Source organism: Schistocerca serialis, chromosome 1 (assembly GCF_023864345.2).
Source record: "Schistocerca serialis cubense isolate TAMUIC-IGC-003099 chromosome 1, iqSchSeri2.2, whole genome shotgun sequence".
NCBI classification, from domain to species: domain Eukaryota; kingdom Metazoa; phylum Arthropoda; class Insecta; order Orthoptera; family Acrididae; genus Schistocerca; species Schistocerca serialis.
This window is the reverse complement of record NC_064638.1, coordinates 757,379,112-757,403,795: the sequence shown is the minus strand read 5'-3', so window position 1 is coordinate 757,403,795 and position 24,684 is coordinate 757,379,112. Positions and strand designations below refer to the sequence as shown.

The window sequence follows — 24,684 nt, the reverse complement described above, 5'->3', positions numbered from 1 at the left end:
TCCAGAAGAAAGTGCACAATAAACCTAAAACTTTTCAGGTGATAACTTATCAACACTAGGTCACCAAATATAAACCTTCGTTACCCTATCAGTTTTGAAATTGAGGACTAAGTTGACAATTTCTGTAAAAACACAAAAATCCCTATCTTTAAACCAATTTTAAAAATATTTTCTGCAAACTCTTCCAACACTTTTTGCTTAGAAAGACCATATTCTAAACCACTCAAAAAAATAGATTTGGTTATGCAATGCACAATTATAAGGCCCTAAAATTAATGACAGGGAAAGGTGCAGTGAAAATACAATCATATTCCAATGATACTCAAATTAAATTCAATTTTTTTTACAGTTGTTTAACACTTCCGTGAAAGCTAATATTAAAAATTCTGATGAGTAGGAAGTGGGCTCAAGTCAGAAGAACTTGAAAAAGTACAGAGAAGAAAGTGTCTTTTGTTGCAACTCATTATGGCACATTTCAAACAGTTATTCTGCTGTAATAACTACAGAATCAAATTAGTTATGCACTTCAAAATTTAAATGTGCATTGCCAAGGCACTGAAGATCACAGTAGTAAAACTGTTGCATAATAGCTGCAACAAAATTCTACCAGGTGCTTTCAAGTTTTGTTCAATGTGCAAATAGCAGTCTTCCTGCCATTTTTTTATTTTTTTTTAAAAAAAGGTTCCTGTTATTGAGAATTTTGAATGAGTCTTTTTATTCTGAGATGCTATTGATGTGCTACCTCAATTCTGGTCTCAAGTATAGTACATTTCCCGTTTCCACAGCTGTGATTTATGTAGAACAGAAGTGTACTAATAAAAAAATATTGCATACATGTGTTGCTATGGTCCATGGTGGCTTACCAATTGTTGGTTTCACTTAAAGTGAGAAAACCAGCATCTTCATCCCCATGGTGCCAACACCCGAAGCTGTGCAACAGCAACCATTGGTGGGTTTCTTCACCACACGACCCCAAGACTCAATGATTTGTTTCCATTGATTTGAGCCTGATGATACTTGTGTTTTACAGTGTTCCAGACCATAGCCAGAGGAGGTTTGTTTCATGATCTGAAGCTTATGTTTACTCCAGGCTACTTGAATTTTTTAGAGGTTTAATTATTCATTGTTGAATATCAAAGGAAAATTACACTACCCACCAGGCGCTGTCACTACTGGAGCTGCAATAATTGCAGTAACATGCTGTCCTGGAAGCCAACACTTTTCACTCATTGATCATAAGAAAAATGAATTTGCTGAGCCACATGGGGGCATGAAGCTGACTGAACTGTCATCCTGCTCAGTGGAAGTCTCTCAGAAGTTTCCAATCCACCACTCTTCTTCCATAAATGCAAGCAGCATATTGTTCTGACAGGAGGTCTGATGTTGGTATACTGACATCACTGTCACTATTTTCGGCCTCAAAAGAGGTTGTATCACTTCAATATCTGATGATCCAAATAGTTGTTTCATCAGCTGGCAAAAAATGATTATTTTCTCTAGTTTCTACCAGAGTATGCTCATGTTTGTGCTCTTCTGATGCTTTATTTTCTTCAATTTCTTCTTTGCTGATGAAAGCCAATTTAATTCCCTTATTGCTTTCAGTGCAGAAGAGAAACAGGTTTATAGGCATGGGAATCTGCCTATTACCTGGCCCTTGCAATTTTGCTCTTGCTGCAAATCACTTTGTTGTACCTACAATCCCATCATAGTATTACTTTCCAAGACAAGTAAAAAAGTTATTCACTCTGTCATCATTCCAATATCTCTTTTATGACAGCACACACTGAGAAAATTTTTGGCTTTTGTTATTGAGCACTGGAGCCATCACTGAAATAACGGATGTGGGAAATCTGAACAAACTGTGTATTTACATCTTTGACCAGCTCCTTTATAAAAATGTGAACAGTAACTCTGTCACGTAACAGTCACTGACAACACAAAAACTCATATACAGAGTACAAGTTCTGATTTTGGGGAAGTTGTTGATAAAAGGACGGAATGATGCTTGACTATTTTTCCCATGGAAACCTTGCACTGCATCCTGAATGATAAATGAATAGTTTTCAGAAAAATCCATTAGAATAATAAGCTCATTCTCCTGTAAATCAAATTTAAGGGCTTTGATAGGCAAACTTTGATATTTGATTATATGATGACACCAAGAAAACACTCAACAAATTCATCCACTGCCAACTGCTTTTTGTTCGATGTGTCCAGTTTGGTATGGATCCATTGTTTGTATACAATAATTTCCTGTGGATCATGCTGTATGAAATAGCTAGCAACTGCAAATGCTATAGTTTCTGGTCCAGCACATCTTTCACAGCAATGTAGCATGCATTCTTGAAATTGCAGACTGCAAACTGCCACAGTGAGCTCAGATGATTCTCTCAAATTATAAGAAACACAAAAAGAAAGAACACTATCCTTATTAATGGACTTTTCATGCCCTTTAATTTTTTTATAAAAAGAATTTTATAGAGCTAAATGCTTTTTACAAATTTTTAAAAACACACATGACTACTTTTTTGCAGTTTTCTGATTCAAGTTTACTTCTTCTTGTCAGGATTTGTAATACTGCTTTCCCCAGAAACTATTATGCAACTGTAAAAATTAATAAAAATGTCAGATTTGATATGAGTACCAGTGGAATATGAGTGCAATTTCATTGCAGCGTTTGCCATTATTTTTGGGTCTTATAGGCTGGCACTCCCAAACTAAATCTAGTTTTTGTAGGTGATTAGAATGTGGTTTTTCCAATGAAAAGTGTTTGCAACTTTGTTTTCTTTTTTTGTAAAAGTGAAAATAGTGATTTTGGCATTTTTACAATAAATGTCAATTTTGCCCTCAATTTGCAACTATTGACAAACAGTGGGAAATGTGATTGTATAATCGAAGACCCTGCATTGGCAAGTAGTCAAATGAAAAGTTTCAGGTTTATTGCACACTTCTGGAGATATAAAAAGCTTAACTTCACATTTTTTCAAGGGTATATTTTTTAGCTAACTTCACATCATATTATCTACATGAAAATTGCCCATGACATCTTTTTTTGTCATTATTTCAATTAAGAGAATTCAAAAAGTTAAACAAGATAGTCTAGTTCTGCTTCTTTCAATAAAATATTGCTTAAGAATTTATGTCTCAAAGTAGCTGAAAATACTGGAATGCACTGTTGAAAGCTGCGCTGTTCAGTCAAACAAATGGTTTTAACCCCGCAAGTATCAAATTGTTGAAAGTAAAACTATCAGTGTTCATTGGGAACACATGCAAATGTGCACATGAAATTTCATCAAAATCCGTGATGATCATACAACAACTTTTTTTTTTAAATGAGAGCACATAGCATGGAATGGTCCACTAGATATCATTAAAAATCCTTATGATCAACAACTGATTCAAATGCAAACACTGCATCAGTATACCTTCCTTTGTGAACATGTTACATTTCATCAAAATAGTACAGAAGCCCCCACTTGATAAGATGTTTCTGAGCAACCACGCATCATTATATCACTCTTTCTGCATCAATGTGCGAAAAGATATGTATAATCAGCCACATCATGTGAATATGATGAACAAAAAAAAAGAGAGAGATTGTTTAGTTTCATTTTTATCCTACAACAATGTATATACTATTATTCAGCAGACTATATTTTTACTGAGTATTCTATCAATTTCTGTATACTTTAGCAACTTTCTGAACCTATTTTAACATTTAATGAGAATGTCCTGTCTTTTCGCACTGCATGTGTCATTCTGTCTTCACCTTTTGGCACACCTTATGTGGAACAATAGTCTTATTTTTTTCAGGTTCATGATGAGTTTTTTCAAGTCAGTTACAAGACAATGCTGAATGTTTATATACTGTTAATGAAGAGAGGTAGTCTTAACAGTCAAGCAGAGACTGGTACAATCGTTTAGTTCAACTGATCACTGTGTCAGCATACATACCTACATTTGAGAAGTAAAAACTACAAAAAGTTTTTCACAAGGAGCAAGCTACATTCAGTTGGTATCACTTGGAGTTAAATTTCCCAACTCACTTCAGAAGATATGCAGCACAAAAGATGTAGATTTTCGAAAAGAAAAAAAAAAAAAATTTTGGTCATTCCCAAGCAATAGTAAAAAAAAATTATACAAAAATAAAACTAATGCTAATTTGATTTCTTAGGCAAAATGCTGTATTTATGAGTACTTTTCAAGATCTTCAAGCAAATGTACATGAGAGAAACTTTGCTATCAAAAATGTAGGTCTACTGTTGTGGTAACACGTTGGGATAAAAATTAAATGAAGGGCAGCCCACATTATGCTAGTGCACTTTCACAGAATAAGAGCAGCATAAAAGTTTTTAAAAAATTAAAAAGAGAGATGATTAGGGAGAGGGGAGTGGAGAAGGGGAGGGAGAGTTGGGGAAGAGGGAGGAAAAGTGTGCAATCTGTTTTTTTAATCCACTCTATACTGAAACTTCCTGGCAGATTAAAACTGTGTGCCCGACCGAGACTCGAACTCGGGACCTTTGCCTTTCACGGGCAAGTGATCTACCATCTGAGCTACCGAAGCACGACTCACGCCCGGTCCTCACAGCTTTACTTCTGCCAGTATCTCGTCTCCTACCTTCCAAACTTTACAGAAGCTCTCCTGCGAACCTTGCAGAACTAGCACTCCTGAAAGAAAGGATACTGCGGAGACATGGCTTAGCCACAGCCTGGGGGATGTTTCCAGAATGAGATTTTCGCCCTGCAGCGGAGTGTGCGCTGATATGAAACTTTCTGGTTCTGCAAGGTTTGCAGGAGAGCTTCTGTAAAGTTTGGAAGGTAGGAGACGAGATACTGGCAGAAGTAAAGCTGTGAGGACCGGGTGTAAGTCATGCTTCGGTAGCTCAGATGGTAGAGCACTTGCCCGTGAAAGGCAAAGGTCCCGAGTTCGAGTCTCGGTCGGGCACGCAGTTTTAATCTGCCAGGAAGTTTCATATCAGCGCACACTCTGCTGCAGAATGAAAATCTCATTCTGGGCACTCTATACTGTTCATACAATATTCCGTTCAGTATAAAAATACATCAGTTGGCTAATGAGCCTTTAAAATACACACAGAGGTCACAATGCAAACACTGTAAGTTCTTTAACAGGATATAAGAGGTATGTGGAAATAGTGTTATAGACATACACTAACATTTTATTGACAGATATAGTGCTATATATAGCACAAACAGTAGGTATGACAGTACTTACATAGGCTACTAAACTTGGATTTGTGAATACTGAGATGATATTAATGCCAGAATATTAGATAATCAGAAAAAATTAAAGCACCATCAAAGAAGGAGTTTATAAATTCAGAAACCAATTAATTATGCAGTCAGCTTCTTCATTCATTATTTCCCTTCGCACATTTTTTAAATTTTTTCAAGCAGTCAATTACAGCTCATTCACTCTGCTGTTGCCGTCTTTTATGTCTTTGTCTTTCATTCCAATGTGCATAATGGGACTTCTTAGACGCTTTAAGCTACAATGGGATATCTTAGAAGCTTTAAGCTCATCACTTGACTAAAACATCAGATACTGCTGATCCAACTCATAATGGAGCTGTCATTTTTCAATCTCACCTAATACTTGACCTACACTACAAAACAGTACACCACCACAACTAAGATTTCATATTTCCATTTGTTGGTTTCACAAACTCACAACCCAATTGCTGCTTTTCAATCTTACCTGTACCTCAGGTTATGTGACAAATAACTGTTGCCACAACCTGTATTACAATAAATATTATATAGATACAACAAAAATATTGTCAGTCTTCTGGTCAGTGTATGTGCACTTGCACATGCCACAATACTACATCCCGAGGGGGGGGGGGGGGGTCACAAAGACAAGCCAACGACACAAAAACATATGGCAACTTTACCGGTAAGTTAAGTTCTCCTGATGTTTTTAGTACATTATTATTAGCATTCTCCATTTAGATTAGCCTTCTTAGTGTAATACACTATTACTTACAATATCCTTCCTGCACTGTGTCTCATTGATCTTGGATTTATGGGACCATGCAAGGAAAAGTCATTTGAACATGGAATGAGTCAGTACAGAACAAATCAGTTTACAGAATGCTGATTAGAAAATTTATAAGCAACAGAACCAAACAATTAACAAAATGCAAAAAAATGTGAGACAATACACAAATAAATAGCACATTACAGAGAAAAGGACTCAATTACTGCAAGAAAAGACTGTGCAGAATAGACAGAGTGTACCACAAGGAAACATTTTCATTCAGATTTAAAGACTTCAGTGAAATGCTTTCCTAAAAATGTGTTCCAACTGCAAAATGTTTTTCCATGTAGCATTTGCTGAGTGAATGTTGCAATTACCTCTGAATAAGTCAATATTGTGACAACACATCCCTTGATCGAAAGAGGAAAACGAAATCAGCAATCAGTTACAATTAACCAATCTGTATTTTTATTTCAGATCTACATTTTGGGTACAGAATAGCTATCTTCAGAGCTGTATTTTTACTGAAGATTTTGATTTCAACTACTGAACAGCTACCTTCACTGCTACTAAATAGCTCAAATCTAGATCAGCAATAAAAGTACAGATCTGATATGCAAATGTGCTACATTCCTTCTCCTTTTTTCAAAAATACACTACCGTCACTGCGCATAACTGTTCTGATGGAATCAGATTTGGTTAAAATCTCTTGACGGTGTTTTATGCACAAAAATGACAACATTAGAATTCCCAGACACCCGAACAATGCTGGACATGAAGTTCCCAAACTGACACCATAGATCAGACATAATGCTTTTCTGAACTAAGAATATTCTAACACACAATTGCTCCAAAATACAACATAATATGAGATAATAGGACGAAAGTAAGCAAGATAAACATGCCTTCACATTTCTTTGTCAGAGACAGTCAACATTACTTTTATATAAAGATAACATCCAGTTTCTGCACAATATCTTGAATCTGATGCATAATACCATGTACATTTGTCACCCACCTTTAGTCACATGCATTTAAAATGGTTGAATTCACCTTTTGTTTGACCATCTTGGGACAATAAAATTTCACTGTTACCCGAGTTTCTTGTCATAAACTGTACGCATTACGCTTTGTTGCAGTTAATGGTTATTATGTTTTCTAGGAACCACAAGATGACTTTAGTTACTACCATGTTAGTTAGATTATTTACATTACAATACACATCTTTCACAATGACAGATGTGTGTCATCCACAAAGAGCCTCTTTCTGAATTTATTTGTTATGTTTAATGATTCATACATCACACGAAGTAACAGACCCATTACAGAAACTTGTGGCAGCCCCCACTTCACGTGACTCCAGTCAGATACAAATCTCTGCTCTATTTACTGACATCAGAGGACAACCTTCTGCTTCCTACTTTTCGCATAGGAAATGAGCTATTCTTAAGTTTTTCCCTGATCCTATAACTTCACAACTTATGCAAATTATTGTACAGTTCATAAAAACAAATGCTTTTGTTAATTAAAAGAAACCATGTACAGTTCTCAACCCTGCTAGAGCCTCACCCACAATATAACAAACTTCAATAGTTATTCAGAAAGGAAGTGGCTTGTGCAGCATAAACTAGTGTGGAATGCTGTATCAAATCAGTCTTTGGACTGAACACAACAACAACAACAACACACTTTTCTTGAAACCAAAACTGCAAATGTGACATATTAAGAGTAAAAGAGTACCAAGTTGTCCCACTATTCTCTTATGCATTGGTTTATTTAGTTACATGACTGTCCTTATACACTGTTCTTCATCAGCCAACTCTTTCTTCACAAACAACAATATATGAAGGCCACTGGAGAGTCAATGCCTTTCATCATGTGCCTGACTACCAATTTCGTTCCAAATTATCTTGTTTTATGCTTCCTGTGTCCCCAAAAGATGAAACCAAGCAACTGGTGCAAAGGTTAACATACTGGATTCACACCTGGGAATTTGAAATGGCTCTGAGCACAATGGGACTTAATATCTGTAGTCATCAGTCCCCGAGAACTTAGAACTGCTTAAACCTAATTAACCTAAGGACATCAAACACATCCATGCCCAAGGCAGGATTCGAACCTGCAACCGTAGCAGTCGTGCAGTTCCGGACTGAGCGCCTAGAACCTCTCAGCCACGACGGCCGGCAGGGAATTTGAAGAGCAGGATTAAAATACCTGCACAGCACTCCTGATTTGGGTATTTCATGGTTTTCTTAAGAGATTAAGGCTCTCTCTCTCTAACAATTTCATCAGGTCAATCAAAATTTATGGTTCCACAAATCTTACTTTGACCTGTGACACAACTATGTTCTGTTGGGTGACATCACGGTGCAATAGTACTTGAATCAAAGCATGTTTGCAGATGGCCCCCAGTGTTGCGTGTTATGCTTCGAAATTGTTTGATAGGTATGCAACTGAGTCATCTGATATTTGGGAATTTTGTAAGTGTAATTGATAGTGCACGAGTCTGTGCTGGATTGCTTGTGAGTTACTTTTATGTAGGGAGTTATGGCTAATGTACACACACTTGTGTTTGGAATTAGTAGTGCCATGTCTAGTTCATTGATGGAGATTTAATTTCTTGTTTTGTTTTTTGTTAGTTATGGGTAGCATAAACAAGTTCACAACTAGATCCCTTCATCTGGCTATGGGGGATGACATGCTCACTACAATCAGGTTCCTTCGGTTACATGCACTAACTATCAAGTATGTGAGGGATCTATATTTGTAGAGGTGAAAAGAAGTTGACCAATGTTGATGTATCTCAGACCAGGGACCAATGTATGTGTCGTTCTCACCGGAATTATGTATGTTGGTCTATTCAGGAGGTTTCTGGTTTGAGAATTCTACACTGGCTGTTCACGAGATGGTTTTAATGACTTACTATATTTGCTATCAGTCATCCACTGAGTTTTGTGCTCACAAAGCGGGTGTTAGTAAACACGTTTTGGATTGGTTTTCATTTTTTACGTAAGCATTTTCACAAAGTACTAAGTAGAGAGAGATGTTGGGTGGGCCAGAAGTTTTGGAGGAAACAGATTTTCTTGATTTGGAAAAGTACATGCGGTTAGGGATAATTCAAGGGTTAGCCTATGGGTGTGAAGGATCTTGATTCAAGAGCTGGGTGTTCAGTTGTTAGTTATTGGGTAGTGGAGAGACAGACAAAACAGGTTTTAAGGGCTTTGATTGCGGAGTTTATTGAAGAGCGTCCCACAATAATTTTGGATGCATTTTCTTCCTATAGGGATTTCGGGAACATGCCGTTTGACGATTTAGTTGTCAGTCGTAATACAGAGTTTAAAGACAATTGCACTGTGGCTTGTACAAATACAATATAGAGAGTGGGGGCGGAGGATATTAAATCTCTGATAGGGAGGGAGAAGAGGTGCTCCTTCACCTTCCAGTCTCAATTAGATGAGTACTGTTGGAGGAAGAGTGTGCTTGAAAATGTTTCCCATTTCAGTATTTACTGAGGGCTATTGGGAAAATGGATATGCCTAGGGTTGTTACTTGAAGTTTTTTGGGGGTGCATGGGGTACAAGTATTGCTGATGTGGTTTGTGGGGGATGAAGGTTTGGGAGATACAAGTGGTAATATATATGGATTTTATTAGGTTTATTAGGTTGTGTGTGCGAGGGGTGTATGTGTAGTTAGCCAGCTACCTTGGTTAGTAAGTTCCTTTTTGATGGTTTTATTTGATTTTTATTACGGTATGTATGCCCGCCCAGTTAGCAATGCAGTCTAATGCACTGCTTTCCGGGCGGGAAGGTGTGCCAGTTCCCTGCACGAATCTGCCCGACGGATTAGTAACGAGGTCCAGTGTGCCAGCCAGTCTGTTGATGGTTTTTAAGGCGGTTTTCCATCTGCCTCGGCAAATGGGGGCCGGTTCCCCTTATTCTGCCTCAGTTACACTACGTCGGCGATTGCTGTGCAAACACTTTCTCCATGTATGCGTACACCATTATTACTCTACCACGCAAACATTGGGGTTACACTCATCTGGTTGAGACGTTCCCGAGAGGATGAGTGGGGGTGGGGGGGGGGGGGGGGGGGGGGGTTGGAGGGGGGGGGGGTTGTCCACTAGGGGCTGACTATACAATAACCCTGGTTTCAGTGCGAGGTGGCGGTGGGGTGCATGGACTGCTGTAGCCTGTTGTGGGGTTGTGTATCACTGCGGGCTGCGGCGGGGACAAAGCCTCTCCATTGTTTCTAGGTCCCCAGTTCTGTACAATAGTACGTGTTACATTTTGCAGTACTGAGTTTTGGAGTTGGGTGTGGGTTCATGGTATTGCGGACTTCATTTGAGCTACGTATATATCAAGTGAAATTTGCAGTAGATGGTTTTGGAGATGGTACAGGTCTGAGGTAACATGGGCTTCGTTTGAGTAATACAGATAAAGTGAAATTTCAGATATCAATTTGTTTATGTCTTGCGTTCTGTTTATTTTGGTTTTGTGAACTGCATTCATACTGGTTTTAGTGTGTCTTTATTATTAGAAGTGTCGTATTTTTTGGTGTGTCCCTGCCAAAACCCCCTAATTTCCATGGTTGTCGTGTTAATTTCACTGTATTGATGTAATTAAATATTTTGCATATTACTTATGTCTTTTCATTACTGTAGTGACTGACATCATGGTCGCCATGTTGTTTACTATTGAGATAGGTGTGTCCGCCAATTTGATGACATCAAGGGTCAAAGCCAATGTGTGGTATCACAATCTTTGGCCAGCCACTTCATCTGCTGTTGGCATAAATTCTCATCTTTCTTCCTGCACCCCCCCCCCCCCCCCCCACCCTCCCAAGTAAAAAATTCCTTGCTTCAAAACATATGCTACTTCCGAAGAAAACAGAATACATGCAATGGCAGGAACTATCATGATACTTGGCGCAAAAGTAAAAATTCCAACATCTACCATGCCAACAAAGAGGATACTTTTTTTTTTCTTTCCTTTACTTACAATGTGTACAAGTGACAAGTTTAAGCACTGCATTGCTACACAAACAACATTTAGAAAGTGATAGCAATGAGTTGAGTAATTCCATTTTTTTTACAAATATCAGCACATAACAAAATTTTGATGCTACAGAAAATATCAACCCAGACACAGAAAACTATTTATCGTGGAAACAGTACTTTTAAAAATAGGCTCATCAGAATAGTTATTATACAGAGACCACAATGATGTGATAAATACTAAGCTACAGGAGTAGAAATATTTAGCTGCCAATGCAAGAAATAGTGACGTCATCCCTAATGCAAAAGAAAAACAGATATGACAAAATTGAACAGTGCGATGGCCTGAATAGGTGTTTTATGAATCATGGGATGACGTGAAAAGTTTTAAATAATTACACCTGTCACCGTAGGTTTACAAAAAAAAATGCATATTATTTCTATTTGGTAGGCTCCATCACATCTATTCCAGCTATCTAACTGAATGTTAACGAAGTATGACCAACTTAAGTTTTCAGTCACAACCAAATATGTCCATTTGACAAGTTACACCACACACTTGAAAATGGCTCACAGCTGAAACTATGCAGCAGTGAAAGAGACAACATAAATGAATATTCCAATCCAGGTTACAGCATCCACTGCAGAGGAATATTGACATTCACAAAAATTTATTTCATCTGTAGAACTCATAACTAAAATAGTTTAGCGCAATTGCAAAAACCTAAACTGAATTGCCATTACCCTCTACCTTCCCCAACCTATCCCTCTCCCCTTCCTGAGGTACTATCAAATGTCGTCCATCCTTATCAAATTAGACCTGTATGCATGCAAATGCCTGTATATATTAACAGCATAATTTTCTTATGCTGTGATAATACATGTGAAATTTCCTTTTTAAAGTGATCCGGAAATTACTACTACTACTACTACTAACAAGAAAAGTAGGTAAGTGGATGTTCCATTCGTGACAACGGTATTACAGTTGGGGCTTAACTTCTCGGACGGGTCTTTTTAAAAAGTAACCATCTCGCTATTTGCCCTAATAAACTAAGACAAACTGAAAGCTGAATGGTAGTATATATGGGAACTGAGCACCACTCCTTCCGAATGGAAAGCCTTAACCATTGCAATATTGTGCTTGGTTTCATTAAACCATGTAAACTGTGTCTCAGCTACAGCTTAATACCAAAGCTTCTCTTACGTTGCACTACAGCTACAGTCCACATGACAAGATGTTCCCGAGAACTAAAGTGGACATTGCACAGATGATCTGCATGCTTACCACAAAAAGTCTCAATGTTATTTTGCTTATGTTTCTACGGCAACACCACAATGTTGCCACTTTTTAGTCAACTTTTGCGTCCAAGCAGCCTTTAACACTTCATTCTGGAAAACTGACAGCAGAGTTACTCCCGCAGTTACACGGTAATTCTACCCATGCTGGAGTAAAATTATAATTTCATATTGACATCCCACAAAAGAGCCTAATCTCCAATGTTCATACGTTCACTTAACTGTGGAAATGTATGCTGATTCATAAATATGTCTTATGTACAACCACAATGAAGAAAAAGATCAGCACTGCAAATAGAAAGAAAAGATTTTTAGTTTTGTCTCTCTGACTTAAGGAGAAGTATTAATTCCACTGTGGAAAGAGGGGGAAGAGATCGCTGACACTTTTTGAGAGAACTCATTTTGAAACTCATATAATTTCAAAAAATGGAATCTGGAGGACAAGATGATAACTTTTCTATATTCTCAGCATGTTAACAAAAATTTGTGTACTACCAAATATTTCCTGTCACTGCAACCCTGTAATATTGACGACAAACATTAACTAACTTACATAAATAATAATTAAAGTTAGAAGTTTTTGAAATAGCAAACACACTCATGCTTCACAAGGCATGTGATCTAGTTTCACGAAACAGGTTCAGCAATGTTTGGGAAAGGACACAGTAAACATCAGCTGTGCTTTGATGGACATCAACAGAATGTTTACAAAATGGAACAAAGTTACCAACTTCTGACCTCGATGTCAACAATAATTTTAATATCAGCTGACATGTGGTGTAAAACGTCAACTTTGTAGACCAACATTTGTTTCAATAAGCACTTTTGATAGGTGCTGACATTGCTAAAATTCATACTCGCAAATATTAATGCATGAGACTATGAGTGAAAAACAAAGTTGAGTATTCAGGTAGCTAAATGCACTTAGTGTTTGTTCAGGAAGAAATGGTATTTTTGGGCATTATCTGACAATCAATGCAATGAACCACACAAAAAAAAGAGAGAGGCAATTAATATATATGACTTGTGTATTGACCATTGGACAGAAGACTCGTGGATGGCAAATGTGAATGTAGCAGTATGCCTTACAGTGAATTCATAATTTGAAAGAAATGAAGTAAGTAGATCCTTAATTATTTAAAGTTTCACATGAAATAAAAACTACAGCACAAGATAAGTTACAAAATAAGCAGAAATTCTGTGGTCTATTACCATTTCTCTAAACAGAGAAAAATTGTCTCAAATGGCTCTGAGCACTATGGGACTTAACTTCTGAGGTCATCGGTCAGAGAAAAATTCTCAACATTATTATCTGACAGGTTGGAGATGATTTAAAGCAAGAACAGAGAGAGACTGCAGCTCCCCATTCTGGATACACAAATGTCAGTCAGCCTGGTTCAGTATATTAATTTTTTTACCAGTGGAAGTACTTAAGATCAATAAGCATTCAGTTGTCACATGATGAGCCTTGCAAACTATATCCTGATGATCAAAAATGTGTTAATAAAAGCAAGCTATATAATTTTACTAAAAAAAAAGTAGAGCACTTTAAAAGGCAGCTAGTGTCTATTACAGCAAGTTAACATTTACCACATAGGATTGAAATGTTTTATTTATAGCAAAAGTGTGTGCTGTGTTGTATGTTTATGACACACAAAACCACATGTAGTGTTAGAAGGCAAAACATACTCCTACCTTTAGTGAGCACTGGTCACTCAGGTTAGCCTTTCTACATCTCAAATTAATATGTTTCAATTTATAACACAATGGTGTTGGCACAAGCCTGCCTTTAAAAATTCAATATTGTCTCAAGCATGATGTGTTTTATACTATGACTGATCACTGTCAGATGTGTGCGTGAGAAACTACAACATAATAAACATTTGTTCCATTTTAAGATGAGGAATATGTATATGAATACCGATAAATGAAACTAGAATTATTGCCATTTTCAAAGTTTCTCTTCTATGGAAAAAAAACTAATGCCTCTGGTTCATTATTCTTTTTCAATGGCTCATTACATCAACTACATTACGCTTACTTGGCATTCTCATATACTGCGCCAAATCAATTCCCTTTGTCAGAGGTATAGAATATATCCTCTCAATTAGACCCATAGATAACAACAAACCTAATATATAAACAGCTACGATGAAAGTCTTATTTTGCAAAATTGTAACTGATAAAATCTCTGTCATTACTTGGTCCTAAGCCAAGCATGTGAAATGGGAGTGTAAACTGGTTTATCCTACACCTGTAATGTTGTCAATGTGGTGAACTGTGGTAAAAAACCAAACTACACACATAAGCTAATGGCCTCATTCATGTAGGTGGTATGCTCCAAATAGAATATGGCATATGCAGAATATCTTCTTTTTGAGACAATCAACAGCAGCAGCAGATACCAATAAAAATTCAGGACAACACACCTACACAATAAACAGGTGGGAGAGGCCGCTGTCAAGCAGTATGGCACAAGCAACTACCAATGACTCTGAACACAGGACCCCCCAATTTGAAATTATATGACCAAATAAATATTTGAAATAAAAATCTCAAGTGCTCTCTGCAAACATGTAACAATATTGTGTGTTCATACTGGACAGTTATGGTAATAAACAAAACACCCATGAATACAAAAATAATTAAAAATTATAAATCTTAATTTTAAACATCAGGAAGCGGCCTAGGCGAAACTAGAGTGTTTCTCTGGTAAAGAGAATTAGGCTACACAGGTGAAAGACAATGAGGGATCCATGGAAAGACATTTGATGAAACAGGCAGATACCATTTAACTTTCATTCTCTCATTTTAATAGTAAAAGAATCTCATACCTAGGCAGAAGAAAACATATTTGGTAACTATAACTATTAGTATCAAAGTGACCTGTGACAGCTTTACTGCAGTGTTTTGTTAATAGTAATTTACTCCTAAAACTTACCTCTGTATATCCCATGGTGACAAGCTGCGAAACTGCCTGGCGAAGAACAGATAGGTCTTTTTCACTATTGTTGCCAGAAGCTGCACTCAGTCCACTAAGTCCTGATGCTGAACTAACACCACTAGTTGTTGAGAGAGTGGAGATGGTACTTGCTGCACTTGATCCTACAGTTTCACCAATTCCTCCAATGTTTGCAAATGGCAGCAATGAATTACGGATCTCCTGAAGAGCCTTTTGATGGTATCCCGAAGAGCGGGTGGACGACTTGCCCGACGTGGCAGGGTTCATAGTGACGATGGACTGTTGGCCCATACTAGGCCACGCGGGCAGGCAACAGTCACGTGCCCGCGGGCCACTGTTGCTCCTCCTTCATCCACTACTACACTTGTTGACACTTAACAACACTATAATTCACCGGATATTTAAAAGTAGCACAACACATGAAAAGCACACGCCTTCAACACACCACTTTGCACTAAACACAGTGATACAAGTGTTAGCTGCAGTCTGATGAGTTAAAAAACAGCCTGCTAAATATAATCATCATTTGCAGTGGATATTCATGGGACGGTAACACGTGATGAAACATCTTTGCAGGCTGTCTCTGAAACAAATAAATACACATTTCATTTATCATTAAGACAACAGGTTTAGCAAGACTTCAGGTAGTAATATACATGAAACACAATACCAAGTAAAACATTACTTAATATTATTTATCAAAAAGATCAAGACTAACAAAACACCAGGATAATAATTTAACAAAAAAGAGTGATGTCAACATCAAACATTTTGCACACTACAGAAAATAACTGCAAGATGTGAGAGGTCACTAATGGGTAAATCACAACATTCCTTTAAAAACAGGTTGGTTTGTTTAACATTCTAGGATTGTTATTCGTGTAATGCAAATATGTTGCCTGTACAGAAAAAACTGTCTTCGCATATAATACTATTGGGAAGTGGTAAACACAGTCAACAAATGTAATACTATTGGGAAGTGGTATACACAGTCGACCCCACGTTTAACATACGATATGTTAAATAAAAAAAGAAATAAAATCGCTAATATTACACTTCAAACTAAGTTAGCGAATCTATTTCTATGATATTTCATATATGTTACATCCCATAACAGAATACGTACTAAACGAAGAGTTGTGTGCTGTCACAATAAACACCTGAGCTTGACAGAGCTACAGACATCACTCCAACTTAACATTTTTTTTTCCTTCACAGTAACTGTGGGGAACAAACTACCGCTTCTACTTACGCCAACGACAATTTGTAGTTTTTTTACTAAATGCAAAATTTAGTGAGTTTCACAATACACCGAGGTGTGTTAACAAGAAAAAATTGTTGGGAGACAACATTTACACAGCCCGTTGTATATACACTCGTAGGTCCGCTGTCATGTCGTTCCATTTTCTCATCATACCATAGAAAGAAACAGTACAATGATTTCAATTGCAGCAAACCAAAGACACGAATAAATTAAAAAACTGTTACGACTCACAATAAAATGTAACAAAGGAAAGAATGCTGAAAATATAAGTTGGCAAGCCACTGGCAGCCATCTTGTGCCACATTCCGCAGTAACAAGATGACATGACTGAAGTCAAATTACGATTACGTTCGAAAATACACTATACACAAAATACTTTTTTCGGTATGCTGTTTCTAAGCTTGTCAATTTCATGCTTAATATCAAACAGCTGATATGATATTTGATAAATAAGGTAGCGAAATAACTGGGCTCCGCTGCTAAATTCGGTATTACGCGTCTTAGAGCCATATCAAGGAGTAAATCAAAATAGAAGGTACGTAAGGTTATGGAACAGAATTAAAGCTCCAGTTTATTTAATTTTGAAGTTCTTTTGCTGCATTAATGTCAGATCGTGACATGTAGCAAAGGCAAAACTCAACTGTGCAAATGCGAAAAATAATACATTCCTCAGTCGACCATAAACATAAAAACGACGCAAAGGTTTGATGAATTCGTGAATATGTAATCGATCAATTTTTTCGATCGAGCAGAAGACATGATGGACATCCACTGAACAAAATACTGAAGTTTCGTTCCAGTTAATGATTGTTTCCTGTACGAAAATTGCAGCTGGAACACAAAAATAATCTACATTAAGAATGTGAAGCTGTCGTAAATCTGGTGGTTGGTTGGTTGATTTGAGGGGATGGGACCAAACAGCGAGGTCATCGGTTCCATAGGATTAGGGAAGAATTGAAAGGAAGTCGGCCTTGCCCTTTCAAAGGAACCATCCCGGCGTTTGCCTGAAGTGGTTTAGGGAAATCACGGAAAACCTAAATCAGGATGGCCGGAGACGAGTTTGAACTGTCATCCTCCCGAATGCGAGTCCGATGTGCTAACCACTGCGCCACCTCTCTCGGTTGGAAACCTGATGGTTGGTCCTAACTCAACAGTGCTTTACTAGACATAATCCTTACTGTCTTTACCTTCATCCTGTCTTTCACTGATTTACCCACCAAGTTGCAGGGAGATCTAAAGTTTAACATGGATTCTAACCACAGTGCTGCTCGTCATTTTTTCTTTAACCTATACTTCCAAATGTTAAAGAAGTAATTAGTGGTAGATGATAATCTTGTGAGAAGCTATGGACTAAACTCCACACCAGGCTGTTCCAGAGCGAGCCCACAGGCACAGGTGGGAAAATAGCTGACACTTGTGCTGTCAGGCAGCAGGGCCATACTGCACAAGCTGGAGCACTGGATCCTACAAAGTCGAAGAAGGCCATGGCCTCTGTTATAAGTGGCCATACAGTGAAGAGCAACTACTGTTTCTGACTGAGTGTTTTAAGGAGACCAAACAGCAAAGGTAATCAGTCTCCTATTCACCCCCCCCCCCCTTCTTCACCAGGACAGAATCAGTGTACACAGTCTGTCTGCATATAGAGTAAAGTTTGTGACTAAGTGTGAGAAAGTGGTAAAGATGTGTGTGTAGTGTATATCTTAAGTGAAACATGGGAACCAGCCTGGTATTCATCTAGAAGATGTGGAAAACCTTCTAAAAACCACATCTAGGTTGGCTGGCACACCAAGCCATCGTCGCTAATCTGCCAGACGAATCTGACCCAGAGCCGGCGTACCTTATTATCCTGGAAATATTCTTGTTAATGCGTGTGACTGACTAGACAGGTCAGTCAGCTACTACAAATTGTGAATGTATGGGTTTCGATTGTTGTGAGATGTGCAATGTCTAGTAAACTGTTTCCCTAGACTTTCAAGAACTGCTGATTGGTCTGTAAAGGCAAATTTTACTACTGATTTGGTGTTATAGATACGAAACTGAAACGTAGGGCAACAGAGTGAAGCCACGTAAGAAACTGCAGGACATACGTTAGCAAGAATTGTTGTGTTATTTATAGCAAATGTCTACTATTATTAATTAAGTAACATTTTTCAGATGACAGTCAAACATTGAGTCCTAGAATTTGCAAACATTTATTGTTACAATGGTGATATAAGCAGCACCATAGTCTTTTGGTTCTCAACACACACATACACAATGCTGTTTGGAAGAGAATCTGGATAATTTCCAAGAGATTCAGTGTCTACGAGAAGCATTTTGAAGAAGAGAACATTAAGGGCAATTGAAAGAAATGAACAGGAGTACTCATGAAATAAATCAAAATTTTGTGAAGGTATGATTCCAAGAATTTTCCTCGATCTACCATATTGTTTAACCAAACCAACTTAAACAGACTTTGGGAAAGATCAAGTGACAGAAAATTGAAGAGAGAGGAAGAAACTTTAAATCTGTTCATTAAAGTGAAGTTCTGTTCACATTGAGCATTTTCTCCTGTTTTCCTAATTTCTGAAATATTTATTATAGTAACTACTTCTAGATATAAAGACACCATGAACAAATCTATCAAAATAGCTCATCAGAAGTACTGTTTCTCAAATCAAACATCTCACTATGCCTTACTGTTTACACTGAAGAGACTGGTAATGAAATTCCTTTGAATTAAGCACCTGTGTAATAATGTGACAAACCACTTGGTGCATCTTACATTTGACATAAGATATCAATTTGCTGTCATTGCTTTACATTCGTTGCCACATAAAAATGGTTCCATAATGTGCTCCTCTGTACTTGATAGTCGCGCAACATTTTACTTTCGTGAGTCATAATTTATGTTATTCGTTAAAATACCACTCTTGGGCATTTACACATGAATATTAGTACTGATTCATTCCTATGAAAATGTTTTAATCATAGTATTACTTTTATGTTTGTGTATATGACATGTTGTATCATGTACTTGACTTCTCTATGATGTTCCATTTTCATGTTTCATAATTTTTAACACTTGTTAAAATTCCTGTACTCCTCTCTCCCACTCGTTATTCAATAAAATTTCCCTCAAATATATAACATCCTTTTTTCTTTTGTTTACCTCGACAATGTAGACAAATCTTACAAGCGCTGGGATCCATAGAAGGGAAATTCTCACACTTCTTCTTTTATTTAGCAGTGATTCTTCTGTGATTTCCAGTATTTCAATATTAATTTTACTGTTCCACACTGCGTTTTCAATAGACCGCAAAAGAATTTTTGAGTCTGATACTGTCAGCAGGTACAGGAGCCCCACTTGATGACCACATTTGAGTGTCTTCGGAAACGCTATACTTATGCAGTAAAAAACGAAATTGCTTGGAATATTTCAGGTGTGGTCTTTTCATGTCGAGAGCCATCAGTATACACATGACCACAGTGTGACCAATAATGATTAAGCGTATAAGTTTGAGCTGATTGTGCCAAATCAATTTTTTGTTAAACTGTAATAGATCTACTGAATATTGCATTTTCCAGCTAATATCTGAATGGTCTACTAAATAGGATTATGTGTGAATCTGTGTCAACAGTATGCACCAAGTGTAATGCTGCCACCAGAAGAGGACAAGGTTCTTTATTTCTAGTGTAGACCTTAAGAGCGGAAGATTAACTACAATTCCTGTTAGGAGGATAATTAACGTACTATTGGGCTGCTGACTCCTGTGGTAAACAAATTTTCTCAACAAGGACACATGCCGCACACACAATAGAGGTTGAGCAGTTTGTACTGTTAAGGCATTTGTTGGACTTGATTGGACTACTCCAAGGCATCAGAATTGTGCCATTTCTAGTTTATCAAGTTATAAAATAAATAAAATAAATAAAAAAAAATGTTGTTATTTTAAATATGTTAATTCTTCTATCTGTATGATGGTGATTGTGATTGCAATTGTATTTGCTTATCTGGAACGTGGACGTTTAATTATTCGTTATCAGACGCTTGACAATGGCTTTTTCGTAAAGGCAATGTTACTCGTAGTTGACCGTGAAATAAAACTGAATAATCGGACTTCGTAATAAATCGTTTCCAAAGACTGCTGCGGTAGGTGCGGACTCATAATCTAAATCTCAATATTACAATAAATTGCCAGCCATGCCAATACGTCGTACAAAGGTGATTGTCTACTAAACATAAAAAAGTTACACAGTTAGTTAAATCAGATATATTCAATGAATAAGCCTACAGTTCATAATCCTACTTACTTTTATAAATATAAATTCTTTACAGAATCGAGTGCCTAGTGTGGTTGCAACTCGCAGTATTCTTCTATAACATGAAATATGGCGGTGTGCCAGACAATAAAAAAATACGTGCTTCTCGCACCACTTCAACCAGAGCTCCCCTTTCTTAATCAAACATAAGAGTAACGTAATTGTGCTTTTGTTTTGTCAGCGACACAGCGCTGCAGTTGTGTGCCATAGGCTTTATTTATTTGTCACTGATTATTTATTTAATTAATATTTCGCGTTTCCGAGGAAACTCACGCTCGGCATGCAAATGTGCCTTTATATTGCCCCCTGAATTGCGAGGCGAAAGGACACACCTGCAGACGAGCAATTCACCTAAAGGCACAAGAAAATCTAAGTTATCTACAACTATTTACATGACTTACATTACACATTATATACAAAATTTGAATGACGCGGGTGCGCCGTAAAAGTTCTAATGTTGGCAGATAGAGTGCACGCATGCGCAGAAGCGTCTGTGTAACTGCGGCACTGCCGTTATATCGTACAGTTAGATCACGCGGCACAGTATTGCAGATCATATTGTTCGTGTGCGCGCGTTTTTCAGTCGTTGCACAAAGAAAATATTCAACCAAGATTACATATGAAGACTACATTCTATGACAGGTAACTTAGTTTTAAATTTACAATATTTGTTATAACACAATACAACTTAGATTGTTGAATGTTCTTAGTTACATAGTATTGTTTTGAAATACCTCAAAGAAAAATGTCCTTATTTTTCAGGTGCGTTGACCTATACACATCGTGTCGTTATTACAGTTCATATTCATCCGCTGCACAATAATTTTTTACAGGTTAGTATCATCGTGGTAAAGTTTTTTGATCACAGTAACATCGTTGTATAACAACGTGATTAATACATAAGCGTGTCCATTTCTCATTTCCATTATAGTCGTAGTGATGCAGTTCGTTGTGACTAAAAGCATTGCTTATTACAGATCAGACGTGACCCGTCGAGTAATTGGTCCACGTGCAGTTCGTTTTTTACATTCCGTGGAAGCTTGGTTGCAGAACCTCGGACGGCACATAGCTGGCGTCGATCCTTGGACAGTCCAGGTAAGAGTGTCCGTCACATTTCGAGAACATTTCATTCCCTGAAGTTCCAACCAAAATTCTTCCACCCATCGTGTTGTTTTCTGGACAGGCACTTTGTGTCCATTTAATCCAGTTAACATCTTGAAGTTGGATACTGTAGTAACATCACTAGACGATGCACGAATTATGCACTTCACATTTTCAGTTTTTTTGCTGAATATAGCTCACCTAAATGTTCGTAGTTATTAATCAAGGAAATCGTTCATCGCGTTCACATAGATACACTGCATAATGAATGGCATTAGCAGTTTCTTTCACATAGGTTTCCGCGTAGTTGCAGAGTTAGTAATGTTCGTTAATGACCGTGAACAGTGGTTCACTATGCAATGTCTTTTTGGCACTCGTTTTGTTCAAATTTTTACATAGTAGCAGTTACATTATACATCAGTTAAAAAAATAAGTAATTATACATACACACGTCACATATTTTCTTAGCATAAACATAATATAGTTGCACATAAACATGTTTACATCATCATTACATCGCTATAGGTTATTACATTGTGTCACATTTGATTACATGAATTGCAGATATTTACATCCTCTTTAGCGGTTTTGCTGGGATATTATCGATGTTTTTTGTGATGTCATCTGAAATTAAGATAGGTTAGACACAACATTCATTACATCAGTAGGCAAGACCAGGCGTTTTCACTACTCAATAAATATTCAAAATAGTAAGAGAGAGAAAATGTTCGATTCCTCGCGTTTTGTGCGTGTGTGTAGAGTGCCTGTGTGGCCTTGACTACTGATAGATGCTTTTCGTGTTGAGAGATGTGCGTCTAATCTATTTCTCAAAGTAAAAGATCGCTTCACAGATGACGTCTGTCAGTTCGTCAGGTGTCACACCAAGTCAGTGGTACCTTCAGTAACAAATGTTCCGTGAAAAATTAATATGTCATCCACTGCTACGTAATCATAAATTTTACTTTAATATTCCGTCTTTCAGGTGGAGGCGCGCGCTGAAAGAAGAGTTCTTCTGTCTTCAACTGCGTCACTGGAACCGCTGAAATGAAAATTTCTATACTACTTATTATCTGTGTTGTAACAACAGAGTTTTTCGAGTTGCTTAGCAATATTTTGATGGGTATGACTTTGACATTATTCAGCATGAAATGCTCTAAGATCTCGGTGTGCGTATAGCCCAATAATTTTGTTAGTTCTAGGATGTTGTAACAGATACGCACCAGGATGCGGTATGTTAACAATTATATAAGGTCCTTCATATAGCAGACGCCACTTAGCGTTGCGTCGTTTGAGTGCTACAGATTTATGATGAGTACGAAGTAGTACAAGCATTCCTACCTCGAATTTTTGTTTTCTTTTTATTATGTTTCTGTGATGTTTGTTTCGTATTTGTGCGTGATGTGTCAATGTAGTCAATGCTTCTTTTATTTTCTGTTCAGGTGTGATTTCCTTGTCTGACAACTTAGGTAATGGTTCTATCCACTGATCGTTCTGTTTGCAATTGAACATGATCTCGTTAGGTGTGTAATTCGTATCGTAAATATTTAAGTTATTGTATACGTCTTCGAAAAGACTTAGGTAGGACACCCAATTAGTATGTTTTGATGAAATTTAGGTCCTCATGAATCGATTTAATTCTCGGAAAAGTCTCTCAGTCGCGTTACATTGTGGACTAAACCTCGAAATAAATATACTTTTAATGTTATTGTCCTTCAAGAAATTTCTCCATTTGTACCCAGAGTAGTATGCTGCATTATCTGATAGAATTGCTTTAGGTTTTCCCACGTGCGTCAGGTAATCACTTGAGAATCTTCGTATTATAGCATTTTCAGTGGCGGATTTTAAAGCATAAAGTTTTACATGTTTAGAAAATATATCGTAAAAAGCTAAGATATATTTGACGCCTCCAGAGCTTGCTGGATGCGGACCACTGATGTCAGTACACAGAATTTCCAGGGGTTTACTAGGTAAAATAGAATGTAAATCTGTTTTCGTGGATAAATTCTGAGGTTTTGATTTTTGACATATGACACATGTTTTTAATTCCCTGTAAGTTTTTCTTCTCATATTGCTAAAATAACAGTATGTACTGAGCTTTGCCAAACACTTTTTCGTCCCATAATGACCCCAAACTAAGTGTGTGTGCCAAATTAGATTACGTTCAGACTCTTTGGGAATGCATACACACCAGTTAGTAGCATTTGGATGTCGGCAGTAAAATAACACATCATTGTGTAACTTGTAATACTTAGTCAAAAGATGATTGTGTTTTTCTACCAGTAATGTTATTATCTTATACCAGTGAGGATCAGATTTTTGTAATTCAGCCATGTTTCTGCACATATCAATATAATATTGGTGATACTGCTTGTCTTGCATTAAGAGAATCCTGTAGTCATTTATATTTTCTAAGTCACTGTTGGTATCATTCATACCTTGTGGAAGTCTAGACAAAGTGTCTGCAATGGTGTTGTCCTTACCTCTTATGTACTTAATTTCAAAAGAGTAGTTCTGAAGTGTAACTGCCCATCGTGATAGTCTAGGATGTACAAGTTTACAAGTTAACAAAAATGTCAGGGCCTGGTGATCGGTGTAAATTACCGTATGTTTTCCAAATAAATAATAATTGAATTTCTTGAATGCCCATACTATGGAAAGTGTTTCTAACTCAGTAGTGGAGTACGTACGCTCACATTCAGTTAGAGTGCGACTCGCAAACCCAATAATTCTTATCTGTTCCTCCTCTTTATTCTTTACAACTTGAAATA

At 37.2% G+C, this 24,684-nt stretch overlaps 1 protein-coding gene across 2 annotated transcripts in view; it reads right to left on the bottom strand.

The window, feature by feature from the left end:
- Positions 1–17,004, bottom strand: part of LOC126482197 (serine/threonine-protein kinase Warts-like) — a 218,459-nt gene extending 201,455 nt beyond the window's left edge. The window contains exons 1-2 of one of the 2 annotated variants that reach the window (XM_050106179.1): positions 16,745–17,004; positions 15,229–15,832 (exon numbers count right to left, since the gene is read on the bottom strand). In XM_050106179.1, coding sequence (XP_049962136.1) covers positions 15,229–15,540 — 312 coding nt within the window. In that variant the 5' untranslated portion in view covers positions 15,541–15,832; positions 16,745–17,004. Of the gene's footprint in view, positions 1–15,228; positions 15,833–16,375; positions 16,496–16,744 lie in introns of those variants that run through there. The other variant, XM_050106186.1, reaches the window with a different exon arrangement.
- Between the last annotated feature and the right edge of the window lie 7,680 nt (positions 17,005–24,684).